General features: G+C 47.3%; 1 protein-coding gene across 1 annotated transcript in view; it reads right to left on the bottom strand.

The window, feature by feature from the left end:
* Positions 1–5,995: 5,995 nt before the first annotated feature.
* The window catches only part of raver2 (ribonucleoprotein, PTB-binding 2), a 136,147-nt gene continuing 130,606 nt past the window's right edge, over positions 5,996–11,536 (bottom strand). Inside the window, exons 13-16 of the mRNA XM_056277653.1 lie at positions 8,591–8,695; positions 8,324–8,425; positions 7,564–7,782; positions 5,996–6,136 (exon numbers count right to left, since the gene is read on the bottom strand). Coding sequence (XP_056133628.1) covers positions 5,996–6,136; positions 7,564–7,782; positions 8,324–8,425; positions 8,591–8,695 — 567 coding nt within the window. The remainder of the gene's footprint in view (positions 6,137–7,563; positions 7,783–8,323; positions 8,426–8,590; positions 8,696–11,536) is intronic.

Here is an 11,536-nt window from a genome sequence, read left to right as displayed (position 1 = left end):
TAGAAAAAAAAAGGAGCAGAAAACCTCATTCCCCCACCTCACGTGGCACATGCCGAAGTTATCCGACCGGGCTTTGTGACTGTCTGGATCGCTGGACAGTAGATGTTAGCCTCGACAGACAAGTATTACCCTGAGATTTGCAGAATTTGGTGGGTAATCATAAAACTGCCCTGTCTTCTTTTATGGCGGCCACTGCCGCCGTTCCACTTTAAGGAAACGTAGAGAGCGGCACAAATCTCACGTGTGGTAAACAATAATACGTCAGCCCAAGGACTCACAAAAAAGAAACACGGAAGCCATAACAAACGACGGGATGAATGTCATTATCTGTGATGATGGTCACTGGCCACCATTATGTTGTTATAACCATAGCAACTGGTGCCAGTGGGGAGAGTGGGTTTAACTGAACCAGTATTTGGGTACACAGTCCATCATCAGGAAAGAGGGGTTCAGTCATGTCCATATTAATGGGATGCTATTGAACAACACAATGATTTTGGCTATCCAATATCATAATGTAACCGTTTATCAATGGATGACAGCATCCTTGACATAACAAAACTGTGTGTCAAGAGGCATTTCATTCTATCAACAAATTTAATTTCTGCAGGTGTAAAATAAGTGTAGCGTAAATAAGCATGCAAGGTAATGCAACCTGCAGAGGCAATGATACCAAGGTAGTAAAAGACCTCTTCCGTGTGCCCCCCCCATGTGTTGGGGGAGGGAGTGTCATCTGTCACCACCAATGAGGATCTGGGTTAAGTCACATGGAATAATCCTGTGCATCCTGGTGGCAGCTAGATGGCGGCTGGTGACCCAGTTGTCAACGGATTTAAGCGTCACAACTGTGACTGGAGCAGATTTAGTGGGATTATTCAGCAATTAATCACATTTGCCTATGCAGCGGCAGACAAGTGCTGAGGACTGCTGCCAATCGTGACCTTTTGTCATGCTGCTTCTTTTTCGGGACTGCGTTCAAACACTGGTTGAACACGGGGAAACAGGGGTCTGATGGAAATACAGCTTTCGACAGATGAAGTTCTGGCGAAGATGAGAAGATCGGAGTTTGTCACATTGCCTGTGGTCAAGGTTCAGCGTTGTCAGTTTTTATTTTTCAAAGCCATCCAGCATGCCGAATTCCGCCACAAGAGGCTACTGTTACATAACCTCACACGAACAGGAACAACTTTTGGATCCGTGGAAACATAAAATGCGTGTGATAATCAGTTTAAACAAATCTGGGTGTTTTTCGGTGAAAATCGGTAAAAACCGAAAACACTGAGCCTTGGCTGTGGGGAACATTCTGCTCTTCCCGCCTGTTACACAGGAAAGAGAGCCATTTCAGGGAAGGGATGCGTGACATATTACATGAATTTGTAGCTCACATGTACATTATCCTCCACATTCTTTAAATTAGACCGTGCGAACCCAAATCGGGTCATGCTGTAATCACCCATAAAGCACCAGGTCAGAACAGACACCTGGCGTGGGGTGTATGACAGCCTGGAAAGCAACATGCAACAGGAGTCTGGCACACACATCAAATGGAAGAGGGAAAGAAAAAAGATGTACCCGGGTTGAGCAGCTGAAAACAGCTGGAATTGTTCTGCCCCCCCCCCCACCTTCCTATCACATGACAATCTGCACTTACCCCTTACCTGCCAGAAGCCCAATTTTTTTGGTGAAACACACACACACACACACACACATACTTCCTAAACACTATTTCTCTCATCTCTCATCTTCAGCCGCTTTTCCGGGGTCGGGTCGCGGTGGCAGCAAGCTAAGTAGGCACTCCAGACGTCCCTCTCCCCAGCAACACCCTCAAGCTCCTCCTGGGGGATCCCAAGGCATTCCCAGGCCAGATTGGACATGTAGTCCCTCCAGTGAGTTCTGGGTCTACCCTGGGGGTCTCCTCCCAGTTGGCTGTGCCTGGTAAACCTCCAAAGGAAGGCGCCTAGGAGGCATCCTAATCAGATGCCCGAACCGCCTCAGCTGGCTCCTTTCGACGCGAAGGAGCAGCGGCTCTACTCCGAGCTCCCTCCGGATGTCCGAGCTCCTCACCCTATCTCTAAGGCTGGGTCCAGACACCCTACGGAGGAAACTCATTTTAGCCGCTTGTATCCGCAGTCTCACCCTTTCAGTCACTACCCAAAGCTCATGACCATAGGTGAGGGTTGGAATGAAGATTGACTGGTAAACTGAGAGCTTTGCTTTCCAGCTCAGCTCTCTCTTCACCACAACGGTCCGGTACAATGTCCACATTACTGCTGATGCTGCACCAATCTGCCTGTCAATCTCCCGCTCCATCCTACCCTCACTCGTGAAGAAGACCCTGAGATATACTTGAACTCCTTCACTTGGGGCACCAACTCATCCCCTACCCGGAGGGAGCAATCCACCATTTTCTGGTAGAGAACCATGGCCTCAAGCTTGGAGGTGCTGACTCTCATCCCGGCCATTTCACACTCCGCTGCAAACTGCCCCAGTGCGTGCCGGAGGCTGTGTTCTGATGAAGCCAACAAAACCACAGCATCTGCGAAGAGCTGAGATGCAATTCTGAGGTTCCCAAAATGGACACACTGCTCACCTTGGCTGTGCCTTGAGGTCCTGTCCATGAATATCACAAACAGAATCGGAGACAAGGGACAACCTTGGCGGAGTCCAATACTCAGTGAAAACGTGTTTGACTTTGTGCTGAGAATGCAGACACAGCTCTCCCTTTGGTTATACAAGGACCGGATGGCTTGTAGCAACTGCCCCGGTACCCCATACTCCCGCAGTACCCCCCACAGAGTGCCCCGGGGTACACGGTCATGAGCCCTCTCCAAGTCCACAAAACCCATGTAGACTGACTGGTCAAACTCCCATGCCCCCCTCAGCACTTCCGCAAGGGTAAAGAGTTGGTCCGTTGTTCCACGGCCAGGACGGAATCCGCATTGTTCCTCCTGGATCCGAGGTTCGGCAGTTGGTCGGAGCCTCCTTTCCAGCACCCTAGAGTAGACTTTCCCAGAGAGGCTGAGCAGTGTGATGCCCCGATAACTGGAGCACACCCTCCGGTGTACAATACAATAGCAACAATGCAATACAACAGCAGAGCCACAGCGCCTCGCCTGGACAAGGGAACACTATTTCAACTCTCACAAGTGCTGAAGACAGGCAAAAATACACAAGTCTTCACACAACTTTGTACTGCTCTTTGGTACATACAGTTCTAACTTCAGAGTGTAACCCACAACAAAAACAGCAGATGTGACCACTGAGATACCACTGAGACAACAGTGAAATGGAATCCATCATGAGAGGCGGGCAGACAGACACTACCGACCCTCAGATGTAAGACAGGCACACAGAAATGGTTCACGGCTATGAACACTGACGCTACCCAACAGACAATATGAACATTCATCGGCACACATCTACACGCAAGCAACTACAGGAGCATGTGCACACAGTACCCCCACTACAGTACACTACCACACACACACACACACTAATGCATGGCCGCCTGCACTTTTCTCTCGTCGCTAAGCGTGGCTGAACACGGAGGTGGGGAAGAGAGCAATCAGCTAGAAAACAGCTCATACTGGAGTCCAGCTGGCTTTTTCTCATTCACTCTCAACGAGAAGCGAGCAAATCAAATGTCGGCTTGCTGCCAGCCAGCTGTAGTACTTAACTACAACGCTTTGCAGTATAATGTGTCTAAAGATGTTAAAGTGGCAGGTGAAGAGCATTGGGGGGGGGGTGTTAGAAACGTGCTAAGGTTACACTTTCTGCCCGAAATGCCGTTTTCTGTCCCAAAATGAGATGAAAATAAGCTAACATCGGGGGATATGGAAATTGGCCTCGGCGTAACTGCTGCTGATGAAGAATGAGACATCGGTTTTGTGTTAAGGATGCAGTTTGTCAGTCAGTGCTGAAATGCACCTGAATGGTGGCTAATTAGATTCAGATTTCACCCAGAAGTGAACCCACATTATCTTTGACACAATCTACTGTGTGTGTAAGCTAACAGCAGCCCAGGGCATGCCCCCCCCCCATGACTAAGTATGCCTGTCAGTTGTTGAATATGACTCAGTAATGCCGCAGCCACAGAAGTCCTGATATATGACACCACAATAAACTTCGCATTGAAAATGAGTTAGATGACATCTAACTGGATCGAGAGAGAGAGTGAGAGACAGAGACGGGGGGGGGGGGACAAAAGAGTGATACAGGGATGAAATATGTGATGGCGGATGTAAGAGAGAAAGCGCAGAAAAGCATGAGCTGGCCAGACTATCTTCAGCACTCCAAATAAAAAAAAATACAGTATTGGCCTTGTTTAATATTAAAGCCATTTTGTGGGCCTGGACTTCATTTGCACTCTCCCCTCCATTTGTGAGCTGGTGCACTTTAATCATGTACTTCTGAATATGACTCGGATGAGAGCTGAAGATACACAGGATGCGTGGCGTGTACCGGTATGAGCCCGGGCGCTGAGCAGTCGATGTATTGCCTTATCTTGTTTACTGCCGGTTATGGCAGTCTGAGCGAGCCCGAATTCTGTGGCAGGATGAGTAATATTCTGTATATTAAAGTATAATCACACAGATATGAGAAGGATATGAAGATGCTCATATCAAACAGGACCTTAACTACCCCATTACTGAGGACACCGTGTGAGGCAAACACTAGCAGGAGCCTTCATTAAGTTATTGCCTGGGTTTTTTTGGGGAGGGGGGGGCGGCTTACACCAGCAGAAGCCTAACGCCTAAATCCTGATATTAAAAATAGCTGAGCACCGTCTGTCAGAATACAAATCAAACCAACCCTCCGGACATCAGCTTAAACTTGGATCCCTCCCCCCCCCCAGTAACAGAGAAGGCAGGAGAAGTGGACGCACAAATCATTGTGAAACTTTGATGAAACGGCAATTTTGATTCCCTCGAAATATCGCTCCTCTTTTTTCACTTAGATTTGCCACGGTGCCAAAATAGATGACAAAGAGATGAGCAGATCTGAATGAAAGTCCGGCTTTAAGTCAGGACACTTGGCAGCCAAAGAGCCGGGGTGATCTTATGGGTCACACATGGCTTTAATATCCTCCACGTGATGCTGTTAGAGTCCTCCAGACTTGTTCTGTCATCCAGTTCTGTCAGAAGTCCAACATGGCGTGTCCATTTATGAGCCACTAGATCAGACCGATGAACGTAATGATAAGGGTGAAGGATTACGGGTTTTGATCGGCTGAAACCCATTTTCCTGATGTGCTCCCAAACTTTTCTGTGAAATGGCTGATCACCTCCTTCGGTCACAGTATAACGTCACACAAGCCAGTGCTTCCACTGGGTGATATAAAATGAAATGTAGGCAATCGAGAAAGAGAAATGATACTGAAGCAGGAGGGGAGAAAAAAACCCTGTCGGATGAAGTTACAAGTCACGACTGTGTGTTTAACACTTTATCCACTGCCTCTTCACGAAGGAAGGAGAGGAACAGCGAGCTTGGCAGGGAGAACTGACTAAAGCCAGTTGGTAGATGGTATCAGAAGGCAGGCGGGTAGACTGGCTGAAAATACAAAAGCAGCTCGTCCACATACAGAGTACATGAGATCAGAAAAAGATGTACAGGTTGTAATTAGCCGAGAAACATTTACACAACGACCGAGATAAGATAGCTTAAGTTGAAGAGTTAAGGCTTGAACAGGACAAAAGTGTGTGTGTGTGTGTGGGTGTGTGTGCGTGCGTGCGTGCGTGCGTGCGTGCGTGCGTGTGTGTGTGTGTGTGTGGATCTATCAGTGCTAGCATCACAGAGCACTATGGCTTGCTTTCAGTCGAGCCACTTTGCATCCCCAGTCGAAACTAATTGCCTAGTGGGAGAGACGCAAATTGGCAGTGACAAAATGGCCACATGGGGCGCTGTGACATCCAGTAAAAGCTGAATATGGCAGAGATACAGTATGTGTGTCCCCCCCCTCCCCTCAGCTTTAGGGTTTAAGGTTACTGAGTCCATCCTAGAGCCTCTTCCTCTTAAAGTAGTCGGCATATTGCCCCCCAAGGCCTTGGGAGTGTTGTCCTATGTAGGCACCTTCTGATGATGTCACTTCCTGTAGCCCCAGCTGAGGGTACTCCCTTTTTTGCCCCCTTGCCTGGTTCTAGAGAGACGGAGATGAAAAAAGAGAGCTAGTTAAAACAGGAATACTTAATTGTTTCGCTGCATCACCCACCCGGTCGTAACACACTTTGTAACGTTTGCTTTCAAACCACAAGAAAACTTTGGGTAACACTTTCTATGAAGCTTGCATCTATAACACCCTATAAGCATCTATAACGCCTTATAAGTGTAGCTATAAGTCATTGTAAGATTCATTATAACCATGGTAACACTTTCTATGAAGCTTGCATCTATAACGCCCTATAAGCATCTATTGCATCTCTAACGCCCATACTTTCCTATAATGTGTATTACAATGACTAATGGCTATGGCTGAAGACTGTGAAGTAGCACTGAAGTCTCATTATGCATCTCTACAAAACTTCAGCAAAACAAGTTGGCTATGATGCATTATGACATTTGACAGATACACATGCTAATGATGACATATTTATAATGCATAAATCCATTTTAAATTGACAATGTATCATAAAGGTGGTTATGAGGTGTTGTGAGGGCGTATACATGGTTATAAAGTATCTTAAAATGACTTATAGCTACACTTATAGGGTGTTATACATGCTTATAGGGCATTATAGATGCAAGCTTAATAGAAAATAGAAATGGCAGAGGGCAACGTCTTCTGACTACTTCTATAGTTTGACAGCCATGGAAGCATCTGGTCTCTGCGTGTGCGCGCGCGCGCGTGTGTGTGTGTGTGTGTGTGTGTGTGTAGTGTGACATAAAGGGAAAGAGGAAGAGCCCGCATGTACAAACACAACTAAATCTTTCAAGAAACAGGTTTAAATGGAGTCAAGTGTTTGGGCTGGATTCTGCTTACTCACATCAGCAACCTGAATCCCTCCCTCTCTAATTACTGAGGCATCTTCTAGTCATACCCCTCATGGCTGTCTCCCGAACGGTTTCGCTTAAATCCACCTTCCAAGAAAGCATAGAGCCACAAGTAACGCTATACCCTAGACCAGATGCTAGGCGTGATGGATTTCTTTAATGAAACTGGAACAGCATTAACACCTCGGCCTTCCAGGGTTCCCACACATGCCTTTTTTTTTTTACCCTTATCTACCTACAATAGAATGACACTCTACTTGCTGCCAGACCAGCTAAGTGTTAATACGTTCAGAAGAAGGTTAAAAAGTGTTATTCTCAAGGCTCGGCGTTTTGGGTTTTTACTTTTAAAAGCCATCCAGCATGCCAAATTTCGCCACAAGAGGACACTGTTACACAACCTCATACGAACAGGAACAACTTTTGGATCCGTGGAAACATAAAATCCGGATGAAAATCAGTTTAAAAATCAGTTTAAAAAACCGAAAACGCTGAGCCTCGGTTATTCTCCACTTCCCTCACTGACGTGTGCTGACAAGGACACGCCAATTACAAGACGGCACTTTTTTCTTGGCTCACATAATAGTAGGCGTTCCAGTCAGTAGCCGCGGTGTGTGCGTGTGTGACAGGGCTAGGTGCGGCTGCCGCTGGGTGGGGGGCGCTAACAAACCCCGGCATTAAAGGCAGGGCGCCATAGGCGGGCAAGACGGCCGCAGCTGGTAGAACCGCCTGAGGAGGGGCGGTGCCGTTGCCGACCGCATGGAGGGCGACTCCGTGAGGCTTGCACACGTCTACTTCCTGAAAGAAAGGGACACACACACACACACATAACAGGCCAGCACATTATACATATGATTCATTCAATTGACTGGAGGAATTAATTACCAACAAAGACATATCTATGCAGGTACACATACACACACACACACACACAAACACCCACACCTACCGCGCTCGCACACGCATTCCTCCTTCACACCTCACCAGCAACAAGCCAGCTAGGCCAAGGGCAGCTGTTACGGTGCGGAGTGATGTATTCTCTCTAATAGGGTATCGGTTACTAAGACAGAGGTCATACTCTCCAAATAAACACACCGCATGTTCACACCACCACACTGCCCGAGGGGGTACGACCAGGCACACTCTGCCCAGATAAGTTACACACCGCTGTCCAGGGGACAGACAGGAAGTTGTCTAACTTGGTGTCATCTCAAAGTGCTTGTATTTTACTGTTTGCAGGATGACCGTGTACCAAGTGGCTGCATGGAGAAGCAAAGCATCTTGTGTGTGTGTGTGTGTGTGTGTGTGTGTGTGTGTGTGTGTGTGTGAGTGTGTGTACCTTGCTTGTGTAGGCCTGGTTAGCTGCTGCAGGCTGTGAGTAGTATTGAGTGACTGCCTGCATGTAGGAACTGTAATCTCCATAGGAAGTCATGGATGTAGTCTGGAACAGAGTAAGGGTGGGTTACGTGTGCACACACACACACACACACACACACACACACACACACACACACACACACACACACAAACCCAAACAATCAAAGACATGCAAATGAACAAGTAAGTATATGTGTGTGTAGAAGTAAAACACAGTGTGGTATGTTACCTGTGTGTGCTCTTTACTGTAGTCTGTAGGTGTGCCGTCCTGTGTGGCAGGTGTGCTGTAGCTGTGTGCTGCCTGGTAGTGCTGGTACCACTGTTGCATGGCTTCCTGTGGTACAAGTACAAACATGTATACATGCGTGTGCCGCCCCCCCCCCCCCACAAACACACACACACACACACACACAGTCAACAGACAAGAAAAAGTTTGTGAGAAAAGTTCGTTCTTTTTTCTTTTTTGGGAGGAGAGGGGTTTCTCCCTTTTTTCTCCCCAGTTGTATGCGGCCCATTACCCCACTCTTCCAAGCTGTCCCGATCACTGCTCCACCCCCTCTGCTGATCCAGGGAGGGCTGCAGACTACCACATACCTCCTCTGATACATGTGGAGTCGCCAGCCGCATCTTTTCACCTGACAGTGAGGAGTTTCACCAGGGGGGTGTAGTGCGTGGAAGGATCACGCTATTCCCCCCAGTTCCCCCTCCCCCCCGAACAGGCGTCTCGACCGACCAGAGGAGGTGCTAGTGTAATGACCAGGACTCATACCCACATCCAGTTTCCCCACCCGCAGACACGACCAATTATGTCTGTAGGGACGCCAAACCAAGCCGGCGGTAACAGGGGGATTCGAACCAGTGATACCCATGTTGGTAGGCAACAGAATAGACCGCTACGCTACCTGGACACCCCTTTCTTTCTTTCTTTCTTTCTTCCTTCCCCAAGGCTCGTCTTTGTCAGTCTGAGCAGACAAATGAAATAAACCATTTTATTGCTTATCTACTTATGACTCATCTGTTTGGATAAATAATTTTTAATTAGCATTTAAAATTGAATTTGTATTGCTTTGCAAATATCAGATATGCCAGTTCCTGCTGAGAGTCTGAGCCATTAAACATATTGAGGGCAGGAGTGACACAGTGACAGAGAAAGAAAGAAAGAAAGAAAAGAGTCTAGTATTGTGGATTAAGTGCCATGAGTGATAGTAGGGAGGTTTCCTGTCGTCTGACGGAGGTGTTGAGGGAGAGGAGAGGGACAGATGGAGGCACACAGCACTCTCTACCAATGCCGCTCTCACCCTCTTTCTCTCTAATTCTCTGTTGAACAGTCCATCCAAATCTCCATATCTTCCACCTTTCTGCCTTCTCCAATTACATCTCTTCCCTCTCAGTCACTCATCCATCCACCCATCACTCCCTTACTGTTTGGGTCCAATAATACTTGACAGCATGCTAGTGTGTGTATATATAAAATCTCCCTCTCACCCTTTTTGGGCTGGTGTGTGTCTTCCTCAAGCTGGGGTCCTCTACCAGAGGCCTGGGAGTTTGAGGGTTCTGTGCAGTATCTTAGCTGTTTCTAGGACTGCACTCTTCTGGAATGAGACCTCGGATGTTGTCCCTAGAATCTGCTGGAGCCACTCTCCCAGTTTGGGGGTCACAGCCCCTACTGCTCTTATTACCACTGGGACAACTGTGGATTTCACCTTCCACAGCTGATCTAGTTCTTCCCTCAGCCCTTGATAGTTCTCTAGCTTCTCTTGCTCTTTCTTCCTGATGTTGCCATCGCTGAGGATTGCTACATTGATCCCTACTGTTGTCTTCTGATCCTTGTCGACCACCACAATGTCTGGTTGGTTAGCCAGCACCTGCTTGTCAGGCTGGAACTTGAAGTCCCACAGGATCTTAGCTCTGCCATCCTCAACCACCTTTGGTGGTGTCTCCCATTTGAACTTGGAAACTTCCAGTCTGTATTCAGTACTGAATCCTATCTGATGTTGTTCCCTTGTTACTCTGCAGCTGGGAATAGACTTCAGATGTATCTCTTCAGCCTGGCGGACAGAGCTGTGAGCCTTTGTTTGGCAGTTTCCAGGGCCTCACTTATGAACATCTTGCTGTATTTCACCTGTATTTTTAATCCTGTACCCAAGCATCTCCAGGATTGCAGTTGCAGAGGCATATACAAGCTCGTTGGTCTCTGTTATGGTGGCAGTTGAGATATTGCATAAGGCTGTGTTCACATCCGCAAGCAGGCTTTGTGATGGTACTTTGTCACTGAGTCATTGAAGCTATGCCCAGGGGTTGGCTGTCTTTAGTCTGGCCATGATTCTCATTTGAACTTCAGTAGCTTCAGCTGTCATGGCTGGTAGGATTGCTTCGGCTGGCTGGAGTCTCTCATCGTGTATCTCCTGCCTACTGGGCGGCCATTCAGGGTGCCGAATTGTATAGTCATCCTGTTGGATGACCCTCCATCTCAAGTTGTGACAGTAGCTTCCTTCTATTGATGTTCGAGCATTGAGCTACTAGCTGCTTCTGAGTCAGTGTGGAAGTAGGTCTCCTACTGGTCCACAGTTCCCACATTCGCTTCATATAGCCCTTCTCCTGGGGTCTACTGTTATAGCAGCATTCCATCAGTTCCAGGTTCTCTGCCCTTGTCCATGAATGTCTTGTTCCAGTAGCAGATTTCTCATCAGGTTGTCCCATTTCCCCAATACCTGACACGGACCTTGTTAACCCGGTATGACTATTCATGTCCAAGTGGGTATGACTCTATTCTTGTTACTCTCAGTCATGCTTGAGGTAGTTGGCTTGTATAGTATTAGGAATCTAAACCACGGACTCTTACTGGAGACTCATACCAAAGGCAGTTTGAACCCCCGATCTCTGGTGGGAAAGATAACATTCTTCGGCGCTATCCAGCTAGCTATATATATATAAACAATGATACAGGAAAAAAGATTTTAATACACGGATACAGGAAAAAAGATTTATATATATATATATACTATATACATATATACACACACACACACACATATATATATATATATATATATAGAGAGAGAGAGAGAGAGAGAGAGAGAGAGAGAGAGAGAGAGAGAGAGAGAGAGAGAGAGAGAGAGAGAGAGAGAGTTTTTTTCGGAAACCATCAATGGTGTTGATAAGAGTGCTCAACTAA

This window comes from Lampris incognitus, chromosome 3 (assembly GCF_029633865.1).
Source record: "Lampris incognitus isolate fLamInc1 chromosome 3, fLamInc1.hap2, whole genome shotgun sequence".
In the NCBI taxonomy this organism is placed as follows: domain Eukaryota; kingdom Metazoa; phylum Chordata; class Actinopteri; order Lampriformes; family Lampridae; genus Lampris; species Lampris incognitus.
This window is presented reverse-complemented; position numbering and strand designations above follow the sequence as displayed.